General features: G+C 42.1%; 1 protein-coding gene across 3 annotated transcripts in view; it reads right to left on the bottom strand.

Annotated features, from left to right (window-relative positions):
* Positions 1–11,921: 11,921 nt before the first annotated feature.
* Positions 11,922–16,169, bottom strand: part of PTDSS1 (phosphatidylserine synthase 1) — a 32,162-nt gene continuing 27,914 nt past the window's right edge. For 2 of the 3 annotated variants that reach the window (XM_074884975.1, XM_074884997.1), the window contains one exon: positions 11,922–15,342. In XM_074884975.1, coding sequence (XP_074741076.1) covers positions 15,230–15,342 — 113 coding nt within the window. In that variant the 3' untranslated portion in view covers positions 11,922–15,229. The remainder of the gene's footprint in view (positions 15,343–16,169) is intronic. The other variant, XM_074884986.1, reaches the window with a different exon arrangement.

Raw genomic sequence — 16,169 nt, 5'->3', positions numbered from 1 at the left:
CTCACAGAGCAAGAGAAATGATTTTCAAATCTTTATATATATATATATACACACACACACACATATATATGCATTTTCTGACACTGCAACATAAAATATTCAAGTGGAGAGGGAATAATTCCCAAGTTCCATTATTTCCCAGGCTCAAGCAGAAATTTCTTAGAACAGTTTCTCTGACTGACATTATATAGGTCATTTCACAGTTTTTACGGGATAGAGATAATCATTCCAGAAAAAGAAGGAGCCAGTGCCTGCCGATTTTGGGAGAGAGTAGGAAGCTTTTAAAAATTAAATTTTTAAATCCTTGAAAAATTCTTCATGAAGTGAATTCCAGACTGAGGCAGTGGCAAAGCTGGCTGAGTAACTGAGAGATGTGTCTGATATGCCCCCCCTTAAGGCTACCAAAAATTGTACAGTGAGTCCCATGACATGCTGGTCTCGATGGATGCTTTCTGGTAACAACCATCAGTCAAGTGAAGCTAGATGTTTCCTTCCAATTAGGAAAGTCTGTATGCCAGGCCCTTACCTCCAAGCAAAGACACAGCAATACAGGGAGGGCAGCTGGAAAAATGTTATGCCTTTGAATAACAGCTCTGAGTCCTGACAGCTCCCTTATTTAAATCCAATCTCCAAGCTGGCAAAGGACTTGAAACAACTTTTGTGCCATGGGCTGTATCCACCACTGTCCTGTCCATCCTCTCACTGGAGGATATCTTCCCTTTGTGCTCAACTGTTTGGAAGAACATTCTTCTTTTTCCATTTGCATTTCACCAATTTCTTAAAACTTACACAAGAGTTCAAGAGGAAAAGAGGATACCCCATATCCCGGGCACTCACTCTTTCCCACACAGCCTGGCCACCCTCCTGCACTGTCCATCTGCCAAGCAAAACTCTACATTGCAGAGACACAGCAAGGGGAAAGATTTTGCATGAGAAACAGTGAATTTTCGGAGCAAATACTATATTCATATTTGTCAGGAACAAAAAGTACAGTTTATGGCCACGTGCGGCTGAATTTAAATTAGTTTGCACAGCTGAGTTAATCTTTATCCCTGCCGGGGAGGAAGATTTAGATTAAATGGGAAACCCCAGGTCAGATTTCTCCAGGTAGCCCCACACACTCCCTTACTGGCCCTTTCAGTCACACCACAGTAATGTGCCACTGGCCACCTCTGTAACAGGGGCATTTGTAATGAAAACGCCATAGTTCAGGACCAGGGGAAAGAAATACAGCTGAGGACTTTTTCCACCACATTGTTCTCCAGACCTGAATCCAAGCCCACCTGTATTTGCAAACCTACCAGGAAAGCCCTCTGTGCTCTTACTTATCCAGACTTCATTGTGGCTCAATGAAATCCAAAAATACTGTCTGAAAATTAGGTCAGGGTGACCTATCTGAAACAGGAAGGGTGAAGTCAGTGGGTGAGGCAGATCTTTATAATGATAAACAAACACAATTGCTACCTTTTGTCCCATTTCCGAGTCAGTCTCTCAAGGTCTGCAGTTTCTTGTCTGGAGATGTGGCTTCAAGTTCCTGCTCTGTCCCAGCTGTTCACATTTCTGATGGAGCCGGTGTCCTCTTTGGCTGCTCTTAGCTGTATTTATCCAGCACTCACAGCATCACTGCCCACCCCTGGAGGTAGCTGGTTCTATGCTTATTGAACACAAGACCCTGTTTCCTTCCTGCACACTCTGGGAGTTTTGAAGAATAACTCAAGCCTGACTTGGGGCTCTGTGATAGGACTTCCCATCACTGACATTGTGCTGTGTGTGCTGGACTGGGGAGAGCCTTTCTGCCTGTGACAACAGCTGAGCATGCTGCTCATTGTCACCCTCCCCTCGTGGAGAAGCTGAGGAGAGCCCAGGGGCTCTCTGATGAGGTCCAAACTCTGCAATTTCCTTCACCATTTGGTGAGGACCAGCTGGAGATGCTAAGGGCACACTGTGAGAGCTGATTAGCTGATGTGGGCTCACTAGTGGTCAAACACAGGCTGCCAGAGGAAAGATTAGGGGATAGAAAAGAGGGGGGATACCATATGTCTGGAATTTGTTCTCCTTCCATCCCTGTGCCTGTTGCCCGAGTCGAGTTTGAAGGTTCCGTACGTGTACCTGGCCACCAGCTGAGAGCAGGAGCGGCATATGGGCTGTGACATCCTGCAGTGCCGGTGGCGTGCAAGCTCCACGGCCGTGCAGAAAGAGCAGGTCCCCTGCTTTCTTGGCATGGCTGGCTCCTGCACTCCGGCCCAGCTGGCTCAGGAAAGCAGTGGCAGCTCTGCAAGGAAAAGGCGCTTATGTGGCTGTAGGCTGAGGAACCTGATATAGACGTCCCTGTTGAGTTGGTATGTTTGATGTGGCTGGAGATACAGAGCTGTGATGTTAGTCAAGTGTCATGGGGATAGGTGCCAGCCTTGCATTAAGCAACTCCCCCCCCAGTGAGAAATTGGGGCTTAAAACAGTTGGATACTCAGATTGTCTGCAGCGTAAGGCAATGTTGTAGTTCATTGTTTGAAACCTAGTAAATCACAAGCATAAATAGGTAACCTGACTAACTTGGCCTTAGATTCACTTAAATGGATGGATGGATCCATCTCTGGTAAAATTCTCCCAGCTTTGGTGGCCTTATCCTAGATCAGCAGCTGCACACATCTCGCTCCAGCTCCATGACAGCAGGAAAGGCTGAAGCAGGCTGTGATGGAGGAGCTTCTCAGGATTTTCAGTCTGTCCAAGGCCACTTGAACATCAACTGGTTGCTGAAAGTATGTGATGTCTTGGGAAGGAAGCTGGAAGGCAGGTGTTTAGTCCTCAGTCCCTAAGCAAGAGAGTAAATACAGGAAGGCAAAGAAAAGTTCTCCACAACAAAGAAAAAGGGGAAGAAAAAGTCAACTTGCACACGTGATTTTTATATTGAAATGCACTTGTCAGGAGCCATGAAACCAACACTTCACTAAAAAAGCAGAAGCCATGAAGGGTTCATTTGCTGACAGGCTCAGTCTCCTGTGGCTATTGAACTCGAGACCTACAGGGAAGTACAATCATTTATACTGTGCAAAAAACACACTGGGCTTTATCATAGCCTGTCATGGGAATACAGACACCTACAGATCTGGGGGTGTAGCTCCAATCAGCAGGCAAGACTAGAAAGGCGGGAAAACTTCCCCAGGGGAACTGAAGGGAAAACAGCCCCCCAACCTTCAAAGGCGGCTTAGAAAAAGAAACAGATCCCACAAGCTGATTTCTTAGGCACTGCTTATCATACTGGAGGCTTCACACTTTAAAGGCTCACTTCCTCTGCAATGCTCACAAAACATCAGTATAATGATATTTCCCCCTCCTCCCCAGTGTCAGTCATTATCTTCCAGCCTCCCATATGTCTTATCCAGATAGTAAACACTAACCATTTGTGGGCACTTCTGCAGAGTCACCCATTCACACGTAGCATCCAAACAATAAATAATTGCAAACCACTTCCAAAATTTGTTTTCCCAGTGCTGTCAGAGTTTTTTAAGACCCTGTAAAAAAACAAGTGAAATGAATGGTCCTGACCCACGGGCAGCAACACCTATAGTTCATGGTGAGGGAGCTGTTAACTGCAGCCTGTATCTGCTGTCTCTCCTCTACTTTTCCATCCGCTTGGGTCACTGACTGTCTGTCCTACCATGGTTTGTCAAGCCGCATGCTCTGGCTTTCCGGCAGCCAGTGGGCTGGCAGAGGTGGCATGTGAAACCAGGCAAAAATCTTGCTCTTCACCACTTCACATGCATCCCCGTGCATGTGCACACACAAAACAGGACCAAACACAAACAGTAAGTGTACCCTCATAATTTAAGGCTGATTTTGATCTGGTGGTGCAGGTAGGAGCCCTGATGATACGTTTTCAAAATGCCCACAAGGTCTGGGCATGCACAGCTCTGCATCTTTCTAAGTCATCTTTCCATTAAGGAAAGTTGAAAACCCACTGCTTTGTATATTATGCACAGAGACAGGTAGAGCAGATCCTCTGTGGAAGAAAAACAACACAAGAAAAACAGTAATGTTTGAGGTGATTTTACTCAACCTATTAAGAACTATAGTTCTGATAAAAGATAAACTGCCAGCATCTGCAGATGGCATAACAAAGAGAACCTGAAATGCCCTATATTAGCATGCATGTTGGCTCAGTAAATTATCTTTTTTCTATTTTTCTATCTTTGGTCCCTGCCTATCCACTGCATTACTTTATGCAACAACAAAATGTTTTCTAAATAAAGCTCCAAGCCCAAAGACCCCACACTAGGTAAATTAACTGAAGTAAACAAGCAAGCAGCTAACTGGAGCTAATTATATATCCGCCAGCAGCCTTGCTTTTAAGCATCTTACAGATGAACATTTTAATTACTTAATGTGCTCTATTGTTCTAGAATTAGATATGAGAAAAACAACATTGATCCAATCCTTTTTTTATTTTTATGCACTGGAGTTGGAAGGCAAGTGGCTTTGTAAGGGGATTATGTGTGTGTTAATCCTCCTTAGCTATGATAAAGTTCTCTGCTTCCTAGTGAGATTGTTTAACCCTCTTCTAACAGCTGCAGCTAGCTCCTAAAGAAAGAAGCTGGAAGATGAATTACAGCTTGAGAGAGCTGAGAGAAGAAAGAAAGAAAGGTTTGTCTCTTATCTTTTTCCATGCTGAATATTGCTTATCACGCTAGTAGGAAAACAGCCTCAAATTTAGCAGGTCCTGTAAGAAAGCAGGTGAACAACAGGTCCATTCCAGCATGGATCCCTTCGTTTCCTTTTTGATGCTGTAACAGGCTCAGAGTATCAGCGGCATCCTAAAAGCACACCATTGGGCTCTTCCCCTCTTGGGTGACAAGTAATTCCCATCCCATCAGATGGGAATTATCCATTGCTGGAGTACAGTATCTCTGCATTTGGAAAACAGCATTACACTGTGAGGACCAACACAGGAAAGAGATGGATGACTCAGATCAATGGGGCAGCACGGGACAAGGGCCTGGACTCATCCTTTGTAATTTAGGCGCTTCCAGGAGGTCCTGCAATGGTGTAGTTACACACCACTGCTGGCAGTGGAGGCTCCTTCAGAGGTCACCTGCAACTCCAGAGGGTGATTAAAGCATCTACAACCTCCCTTGCTCTTTGAAGGTGTCTACTGAATATTATTGACCAGCAAGGAAGCCTAGGGGGACTCTGTACCTAATTTAGGCTCTTCCATCAATTGTCTCAAGTGGACACAAATCCAGGCATCCCATCCTGCTGCTGGAAGGGGAGAGGTTGGCCGCTGCATGAGGGGAAGTGATATGGCTGCTGAGGGAGAGGAGTAAAAAATAATTGTGAGTGGAGCAGAACAGAGGCTGAACCAGACTGTCACTAGGACACCTCTGTCACCTGCTGAAAGCTGAAGCCTTGTGGGATCGCATTAGATGGAAGGACAGAGAAGAGCCAGGAACCCAGCTTGGAAACAAAAGCTGTATTTTGGTTCCTTCTTCTTTTCGCTTTAAAACAGTTGGCATCCTCCTATCAAGTTCAAAAAGTAATTAGTCCTTGATGAAAGATCTCTGACATGTCAAGGCAGAAGAGCATGGCTGATGGAAGCAAACACCAGGGCCTGGACAGGTTCAGGAACAGTATTTAAATAGCAGAAATTGAAACTTTTTAGCCTGGTACAAAGTCACTGAGGTCATCATCTCCTTTACTCTTGCTATAACAAAACACAGGAAACAGCATGACGGAAAGGAGATCAGCTCACCCAGCAATTTTCATAAATGCAAAACCAAAAGCATGAGGGCCTTAAGGTCCTGGTACTAGCAGCAGGACTGTGCCAAATCACTCACTCCTACAAATTGCAGTCTCGTCATGCAGGTGCAAGAAGGCAATGCATACCTGGGCACACAGACCCACAGTAAACAGGTTTCTCTGCAACAACGTGGAATTGTTCATCGAAACAACAGAAGATTTAAATTTATGTGGTGGCCAAATTCATACCTTACCCCAGCTTTGGGGTCTGCAGCCATCAAGGTCTTCAGAGACAACTGACGTTTCAGTACTTGGTGCTCCAAGCGATTTATATCAATGTATTTTTGAGTCAGCAGTTTCTTGAAAATACCATGGTTATTTGGCACGGAGTCATGGCCCATGCCAGTTTTAATGGCCTGTGGTGCATGAGGAGCACTCATAGCCATCTCCATAACCAAGCTAATGAGAGCTAAATCTTGAGATTCACTGCAGAGAGAAACGCGGGAGGAATGTGCTATCAGCTAATTACAGAAGCTTATCTCAGAAAGATCCTCTGGAAACTTGCTACGAGTCAGATGGTCAGATAAGCAAGAAGCAAGTGATGGTCATTGTGGAGGCCCACAATAAGGACAATCTTGGAGTAAGCTGAGACAAAACTGATTTGGGCTCATGAGAAACGGACGCACCCAAGGGAAGCAAAAGGTCCAAAATAATCTCACCCCACAAGACAGATGTGGAGCATCTCAATAGAGAGTGCGGCTCTGCAGGGAGAATGGGTACAGCACCTGCATGTGCTCAAAAAAGCAGCAAGGAACCCATGAGATCAAAACACTGTTTGCCATGTTATTTATTTTAGAACAGTTCCAGCTGCTATTTTTTCACGTACGTGGGGGAACAGTCTTCCAAAGGACTAAGATTTCCCTTTGAAAACGGTTCCCATTCAAACACAGGATGAGAACCCCACGCCCCACCTCCCTTCTGCAGCCCTGCTTCAACCAGGATCACTGGCCTTGGTGAATGTGAAGAAGGCAGAACAGCCTGTTTCATCCCTTGGGAAGTCAAATGTACTGGACTACAAGTGCTAACAAGAAAAGCAGAGAGTCACTAGGTTGGTTCAGAACCACAGTGCCCCAGCATGCCTTGGAGATCCAAAGATGATCTACTTTGCCCTACACATGATGACCTATCTTTAGCAACCCCTAATTTTAAACCAACAGCCAAGGTATTGCTCATAAAAGCCCATTGGAAAAGATAAGTAAATTGAAGAAAAATGAAGACCAGAATATATGAATGGAGCGGGGGTATCACCTCAATCCCTGTTCCCTCTTTGTGTAACACAGTTTGGTTTCATTTTTAGGGAGTAAGAGATGTGGATAACATTCTTGGATTTACTACAGAAGCCCTTTTTTAGCACATCCCATGATAATTTTCTGGTAACAGCATGGGAACCAAAGGTCTGGAATCTTACTCTTCTCTTTGTCTTCAGCTTCCTGAGGAAATGTAGGCAAGTCACTTACCCTCTGTCCCCATTTCTAATCTTTAACACGAACTTACTGGCCACCCTGCATCAAGTTTGCAACGTCCTATGCTTTGTTTCAAAGAAATTCCTTCAACATGGAAGCAGCACGAGAAGAAAACTCTACAGCATGAAAGATCATTACTGGTAATCATGTTACCATCCCTGTGAGCAGCGCTGGGACTGAACAGCATGTGCTGCCGAAAACTGAAGTCAACAAGGGGAATGCTTCACTCTGAGAGATATTTTGGGTTGTTTAGAGAACATGTCACCAGGAAATTGCAATTCAGCTCTATATGGTTTCTCCGCCCCAGTCTCTGTCCTGCTATTCAAAATGTATTTTAAATGTGGGCAAACAGAATGCGCAGGTCCGGATTTGGGATCCAAATATGGCAAAGTCAGCGAACAGGCAGAAATAAGAATATTTTAAAAGTTTTAAGTGTCATTTTGAGTCACCGACAGCTCTTATAGCACATACACAGGGGGGAAAAAACCTCCTAAATGTCTCAGCTAATTTAATAAAAGGTCTTGGTTTTCTTTCAAATTATTTATTTGATTAATGGAAATATATGTCCTTTGGTGGTATTTTTCACTGTATTCTTCTTCCTCTCCATTAAGTACTGAAGTCAGGCTACAACAAAACCAACACAGATTTCTACTAGTGGCCATCATGCACAGAATCAGGTTGAAAAGAGCAAGGACACTGTGCTTCCTCCTGCAAGGAATGAGGGCTGCGATTTCTTCTTTCAGCAGACCACACAGAAGTTAAGTGATTTTTTTTTTTTTCCTAAGCCAATAGGAACATCTGGGTGTTAACAGATAGAAGTCATAGTAATTGGTACAAGCCAGGTGCCCTGTTGAGGTTTATGACTAACAGGATTTTCCAAATCTTTAGAAAAAATGCTCAGTGGCTCTTAATGGAAAAATGGGAATTCTCTGCAGATGGTATGAAGTTCTGATTGCTTGCTGAAATATACTGAGCAACCCCAAACTCTGAGCCACATAAAGACACGAAGCAATAATAATCCGCACACAGTGGCTTCCTGTTCCCAAACAGGATGGCAGGGATGAGGGACAGGCTCATCTGAGCAAGCAGATAACTCACAGCTGCATTGCTACAGCCAGAAAATCGGACGAGTGTGCAGCACTGGAGACTGTGGCCTGCTCCAGCTGAGTTCCCGGGAGCAAAAGCCAAACAACCTTTTCAAACAGCGGTCATCCTGTCCCACCCCGATGCCCTACACAAAGGGCAGTGGGAAGAAGAGGAAAGCCAGAAGAGCCCTGCCCAGAGCTTCATCCCAAAGATCCTCTGGAGTGAGCAGTGCTCGCTTCAAACAGGGAAGGTACTTAGACAACAAATTGGTAGTCTGTCTGTTTGGTAGAAACCAAAATAGAAGTCTTTTGCTCTTGCTCTCCAAAGACTAGAGCTATCATTTAAGATTTTAATTAAAAGCCTCCTCAAAGCTACTCATTTGATTTTATTTTGCTTTGGTTGTTCCGCAGCAAGTTTGACAACATGGGCACTTTGCAGGCCTGTGTGTACAGCACATGTAATTAAAGTCAACAGCAGTTATGAAGTCTTTAAAACCGAGCCAGGGTGGCTAAAGCCAGTAGCCCAAAATTAGAAGCAACATTTGAAAATCAAAAAAATCCAGGTCACGTTCTCTGTGCGTTTGTGTTATAGCATCACCTAGAGGCTGCAACTGAGATTAATGCCTATTGTTCTGGACGTTCTAGACGTACATACAGGCTTGGATGCTCCCAAATGTCCAGGCGCTCAGCAGTCATTGTCACAGAGACTACACTCACCCAGACCCTGGGTATTTTGATGAGAAAGTTCATCTTGTAGATTTATATGTTTGTATGCACACACACAAGTATTTTTATGCATTTTTAAAGCAAGAACCACCGAAATACTGAACTGGAGGGCACAGCAGTTGTAGAACATACTTTGGATCATGGCCATAGGAATGTTACTGCTGTAAATTCCCCTACTCTAAAAAACATTAAATAAGCCATCCAGTTATTTCATGATCATCTGCAAACTGAGATCCATGAAAACTATGAAAATTAAACCCATGTGTATGCTTAGGATAGTCTGGCACTTACACTGTTGCTGATTATAGGAATTCAATGTTTACAATTTACATTCTTTCCCAGACTTTTTTTCTGAATTGAAGTAAAAACTCACTTGGTCTTACCATAATGATATTTAGGCTGTTGAGGGCAGGACTGCTCCTTTGTGAGAGAAGCAAAGTCCAAGCATGAGAAACCAATTCTGGTCTTTTACTGAGAGATGATGGAAACACAAGAAGATACGGCCCCAATTAAAGATTAGGAAGGAGCTGGAAACAAAATTTGATCCCCAAAATTTCTAAAGTCCTTTGAGATAACCATGATTTGGACTCATCTTTAGAGTATGAGGGAACTTGATAAATTTTGCTGAGCAGCTGTCCAGAATGAACAGAGAGGTGAAAAACACACTACAGAAGACTTGTGCAGGATCTGTTCTTCATGCTGTTCTGCAGATGTACAGCGAACTGTACATTGCTAAAGGCAACAGCAGCTCTGCAATCCTCCAGAAAACAGAAAAAATAAGTAAAAGTACTTCTTCCAGACCCAAACTGGATTTCTAGAGCCAACCTGGTGGTTTATGTGTAGAACTCTTACATACAGGCAGGGTATTGGCCTGATCAGTACCAACAGAATGTGAGAAAGCCTGAAAGCCTGCTATCTATCTTCACACTTTCACTGGTAAGCACTCCTGGACCCAGATGTGCTGAGAAATGAGAAAGATGTATCACTAACTCCAAAAAGAGCTGGGAACAGGCAGAGATTGAAGGGGGCTGGTACACATGAAACCAGCTCAGGGGGAAGGGACCTGAGGCACACCGGCAGCCACAGGCACAGCACTGGCAGATGAGTGAGGAGACATACAGATAAGAGACTGTGCATCTTGTTGGGCATAAGCTGGCAGTCTGGTTGACCTTGTGCTTTCAGCCCAGAGTATGAAGAACTTGTGGCTTTCTAGTCCCACTTTCTTTGAATAACAACCTATGTTCTCAATTCCTGATCAGCCATGCAAAAAGCAAAAGCAAAGTAAGTCATATGGGGTGTGTGTTTGTCCAAAACACATTTCCATCCAATTGTGAAAATGCACCTTAATTTGTTGAAGTAGGACCAGTCCCTGCCAGGCTCCAGAGAATAAAACTAAGTGGGGTGGCAATGGGTAGTCAAGATGGCAGAGCAGACCTGAAGGGAGGGGGAGACAGAGTGCTGCAGGAGGTATTTTGAGCATATGAGGCTTAAAATCAGTTCAGAAACCTCTGGTTAAACCCCAGTGCCCCATCGTGTAGTCCTTACAGTGCTCCAGCATGGCCAGATGGAGAAATACAAGTGGGAAAACAGTGACACAGGAGAGTAGGGCCTAGGCCTACGGGCATGTTAACAGGAAGTAACTGAACACGAACACCCAGACATGGGAGCAGGCATGGGCACCAACGCCTGTTTCAATCAGTACCCTGCCAGCTTCTGGCTCTAGCTTCCAGCCTGTGCCAAATCAAAAGACCGTGCGAGTTGTGCCACAGGACAACTGACCAGAAATGAAGCTGTCTGGCTCACTTGACCCTGATACTACTGATTACAGCTCCACTCACAACAGCAACTACCAAGACACAAAATAAAGAGTGATTCGTCAAAAGTAGTGGAGGCCCATGTTTACAAAGGAGTACATTTTTCAAGTGTTGCTTCGTAAAGGAAGTTTCTTCCAATGCTTCAGGTTTTTTTAATGCTTTAATTGATCAGAATGAAGCATAAAAAAGCCTCCTCCGATGTGGTAAACAGTGTCCTGTGAGAGAGGTGGCTCTTACAAATTGTTTAACCAGGTACTTTCTCACCCTTCAGAAGAGATTTACAAACTGAACACTTGCCTCTTAACTGTTCTTCCCAGAGGATGAACAAGCTTAAGTATGGCTATTCCAAATTTTACTATAACCTCAGAATTTATGGGCTCTCTACAAATCAGTATTCAAAAAGGTAAGTCATGATGAAGAAAAACCCTTCTCAGCAAGGCAGAAAGTCCCAGTGTTCAATGTCTGTAGAAAGAAGGAACTGAGGAAAAAGGAAAAGCCATGCTTCCTTACGCACTAGACACCAGGCTACTGCCAACAGCAGAGGAGCAATCAACAGCTCACAATAGGTTTTAGGTACAAAACCAACTGGAAACTGCTGTTGTGAAAACTATGGCAGCAGTGGAAGCCAAAGCAAAGAGATTCTGATACTCAATGACACATTTATACTGGCAGAAGCTTACTTGCTGATAGCCTGCCTTGCAGTTCTTCTACAGGAAGTCTCATTTCTTCTTTGAAGGGCTGTCATGAGACCATCTTGCCACTCAGCTCTCCCATCCAATAGTAAAACAAGTCCAAAAAGAATAACTAAGACAAGATTTATCCCGTATACTAGAGAAACTTCAGAAAGCATAATATAACTGTTCATATTATCAGATCTGCTACTCCGAAATAATAAGTTACAGCAAAACCTTAGTGTGCACTGTAGGCTGCTCAGGAACCACTGCATTTGTCAGCATGCAATTACATAGAATAAAATGTAATAGTCTCTAAAGGCAGTATGTAATCATTTCCTATGCCTTGCAGGTACAGACAAACACACATACTGGTGACATGGGTTGATTTAATGAGTTATTGCAAAATACAATACTTTGCAGTCAATACAGAGCAACTCTATTCAAAAACTATTAAACACATGGTAACATCTGTGTCCTCTTGTGATAACAAAGTAAAAAATATTAAAGTTTTAACAGCTGGAACATCAAATGATGATCTTCACAGAAGAGTAACAAAAGCATTCGTTGAAATCACACTCCAAATATTTAATTAGATGCGGTGTATGATCTATGCAGCAACTTTAATACTGGAATCCAGTACTCAAGACTAGCTCTCATTCACTGTATACCTGCATTTTAAAACTTTCCATTTTTGTTTAATCCACTACTTAAAGTTCTTGCCACTACCCTCTGCTTACACCATGCTGCCCCAAATTAGCCTCCCTTCAATGACTGACATCAGTGATGGACAGCCTCTGGAGGGCCAATTCAGATCTCTCCATAGCAGCAGGGGAGATCACTAGAGGACAGAGAAAGGAAAGAACATCAGAAGCAGGAAAGTAGGAATGAGAAGCTGTGATGGAACAAGTAGTTAAAAACAGGACAGTGCATCCGTGACTGTTACAAAATACTGTTCAAGCAGCAGAATTCATACATGGATGCTTGTACTAAACAGCTCCGTGATTTGTCATTGTAGGTGTTACACACATACAGAATTCAGCAATAGCGCAGGAAATTATAAAATTGAGATCACTAATTTTACAGCAGTGATCAAAAGCACCTTTCCAATGCCTGCCAGTGCAAAGCTCACATCCAAAATGATGGGGCTGAAAATAGAGTTTGTTGGTCAGTGGAGGACTTGTGAGAACACATGTGAATTCCAGCCAGAGCTGCTGACAGAGGACACGAAGTGCCATTTTCCAAGCAGCACTTGAATAGTTTACTTAAGTTTCCCCTCTCCGTAGCCATCCCTCTTTTAAAGTAGTAAAAAAGAAAAAAAAAAAACACACCAAAGAAACAACACAACAAACAAACCCCAACCAAACACAAAAAATTAAAGTAAAAAGACTTTATGGGAAATACCTTTAAAGGTGTTGTCAAACAACATTTCTTCAAGGCCAAGCTGTTGTAATAGTATACAGAAGTCATCTTCCAAAAAGATGACACTTCATAGTTGCCTTTCCAATATTTTTAGGGTGCAGTTCAGCAGTGTGAGCACCGGGTCTGCATTTACAAAACATGTGCTTGTCCCCACAGGCAAATAGATATTGTACTTCAATGTCTGCTTACACATGTAAGCTGTGTATACACAGTTGGTGTGTATATACCTTGCAAGTACAAAACAGGCTCTCACCTTTGAAAACCACAGTACTTAAAATATCTAAACCATTAGACTTCCAATCTCTTGCTTTGGTATTGAATCAATAGAAAATTTACAATGCCATTCTTCAGTCTTACACAGACTGAGCTATTAACCAAGAAAATAAAAAAGTAACAAGTCTTAGTATCCAAAAAAATCTACAAATACATTCATCAATATGTAGTACATCACGAATAAGGTGGCAATACTTGGAATTGCTACAGTATGAACAAAACCCAAGTAGTCCTAGCAAAGCCTGAAAGTCTTCCTAACATTTTTTTCTCATGTAACATTTAATGTCACTGTAGCAATGATGATATAGCAGCTTCTACTATGTTACTTCCCAAGTTGTACACTTTCTTTGATTGAAAAGGGGGGTGGGAAATGAAGGGCCTCTGAGGAGTTCAGCAGCAACACTTAAGTGCATTGAAACATTGATAATCTGTGGCACATAGGAATTAATGGCTTACACAGGATACTTTTTTCTATTTACAGTATCATACACTTGTATAAAGTCTCTGCTGCATTTTTTTTAGTACTTAGCCTGCGGCAAATCACAGTAACGTTATTCAAAGGAAAAGGAAATCCCATTTTCTTATGAAGACTAAGTGACTAATGGGTATTACTTACCCTTGCTTAAACTATCTACCCCTCTGAACCCCATAAATCCCAAAATCTAATTGGCACAAAACCATTTTGATAACTTAATACAGGAACTGATTGCTCTTGATTGTTTACCTCTTGACTAAATCATTACATTCACTGCTGGAGAATTATCCACTTTGCTAGATGTCAGAATTAATACATCAAAAAAACTGAAACAAACAAACAAAAAAAACACACAAAAAAACCTGCAAGAAAGAATGACTTTGCTGTTAGGTATCTGTGCATGATAGCAAATACCAAAGCAGTGGGGTATGTCACAGTAATATCATACTGCCTCTCAGACATCAGAGACTACAGCAAGCCTTCACAAATAATAACTAGTAAGCAACTCCACTTCAGAAAAATAAACTGCCTTATCACCAGGCTTAGTAGGGCATCAGAGCCTTCAAAGCAGTTTCTGGTATCAGTCTGAAGACATTGGGATTTCTAGTTCCAGCTGAGGCAGAGGCAAATTAGAGGCAAGTGGGAAGAAACATTGTACACAATGTGACACAGCTGAAAAAGTGACATATTTGCACTTGAAGATGCAAAATACTGCAGTAAAGGAGGAAAAACAATTAAATGACATGACATCTGTCTCCGAGGGCAGGAGGCATGGCCCTCTACTTTGCAGCAGGTTTTTATATAAGTATTTTAAAAACTTAAAAGAAATCAAATGTGTAACAGTTAGGCAGAAGGACAATGCAGAACAAAAAAAAAAGTGTTTGAAGATCAATTTCACATCCTTTACAAGAAACCTGGACCAATTTCTTCACTGGGAAAACCCTGTCACCAGGTCTAAAGAGCCTTTACATAAAAGCAAGCAGATGGATACAAGTATGGAAATTTTAAATACTTACTAACTGTTGTATAGGAAATTTAGTTGTGAGACTAAGAAGGAAGGACCAAGTTGCTTTTAGTCAAAGGATTACATACTCTTCTAGAAAACAAAACCACAGTAAGACAAAACAAAAAAATCCAATCAACTATGCCAACTGATTATCAGCTTACTAAGCTTTAAGTCCTCAACTAAGATACTAAAAATGCACTTGCAACACCTGAACACAAAACAGGGTGTACCTGCTATGACAAAATTACTTTTCTTTCCAGCATACTCTTCATTAGTTTTTAATGCCACATGCTGAAGAAACTAGATTTAAATCAGTGAATGGCAAGTGTCAGCAGGCTATGATTTGTACTACACTGGTGCCTCCATCTTGATCATCTTTTTCTTCAACACCTCTTTTTTTAACTTTTAAATTTAAAAATCAATCTTCCATTTGGAATTTCAGAGCCAGGTCTGATTTTCTTTGTCACCTCTGGTCATACTGTAGGGTATCTTCAGAGATCATTCTTATTTCTTGCCAATTCCATTCGTTACTTTTGATTTGGAGTGCCGATTCCTCCTTCTAGATGAATGGCTTTCACTATTGACTGAATGTTTTGGTGGACTATTTTCAGCACCTGCTGAGAAATAAATATATATATTTGACATTGGCAAGCTCTTGTCTAAAAGACACTAAGGCTTTCTAGAGCTACAGTGTTTACAGTATATATTATTTCAGGCTAATACAAACTGGTTGATACTCATACTCCATCTAGTGGCCTATTTTTTTTTTTAAAGTAATTCTTTAAAGACTTCTGCAAAATTCTTCCTCCTCCAAAAAAATTCAGAAGTTTGCTATAGCAGAATATAGTGGTGAAACATCCTCCATTTTAAATGCCACCAATAATTAAACCTCCACATTTTTATTACTGGCAGGTAAGAACTATGAAGCAAGGTAACAGATCCTTGTTTTCAGTCTTCCATATGACAGACAATGTTTGACTCTGAGAAAGTAGAGGGAGACAATGCAGACTGAAACAAGAATTCAAGCGCAAAACATGAAAGAGGCTGAAGGTTGTAATCAGTGAAGTAACAGAAAGTCAGAGAAAGATTTGCTTGGCCAGATTTATCCCGCATATATAAATGGGGAAAACATTTTGAGTGCAAGCAATGTTTCTCCAAAATATAAAAATCCACAAATTTACTAAACTGAGAATAAACTAGTAGCAGCATCCAGAAAAATACTGTATGAAATATAAAGAAGGTCTGCTGTTGGTGCTTTTCAAGCATATGATAAATAAGAAATATTTTTAATGATACAAACACCTGGAACAAACTCTGAAAGAGGTAACTTCCAGGTGTGAATGTCAATTATTTGTTCAATAAGCAAGACCACACTGAAGAGTTAACAAAGGAGGCAGGTAATTTAACTGACCTCTAGTGTAGGGAAAAGAAGTCAGGTAGATGC

This window comes from Strix uralensis, chromosome 1 (assembly GCF_047716275.1).
Source record: "Strix uralensis isolate ZFMK-TIS-50842 chromosome 1, bStrUra1, whole genome shotgun sequence".
NCBI lineage: Eukaryota > Metazoa > Chordata > Aves > Strigiformes > Strigidae > Strix > Strix uralensis.
This window is presented reverse-complemented; position numbering and strand designations above follow the sequence as displayed.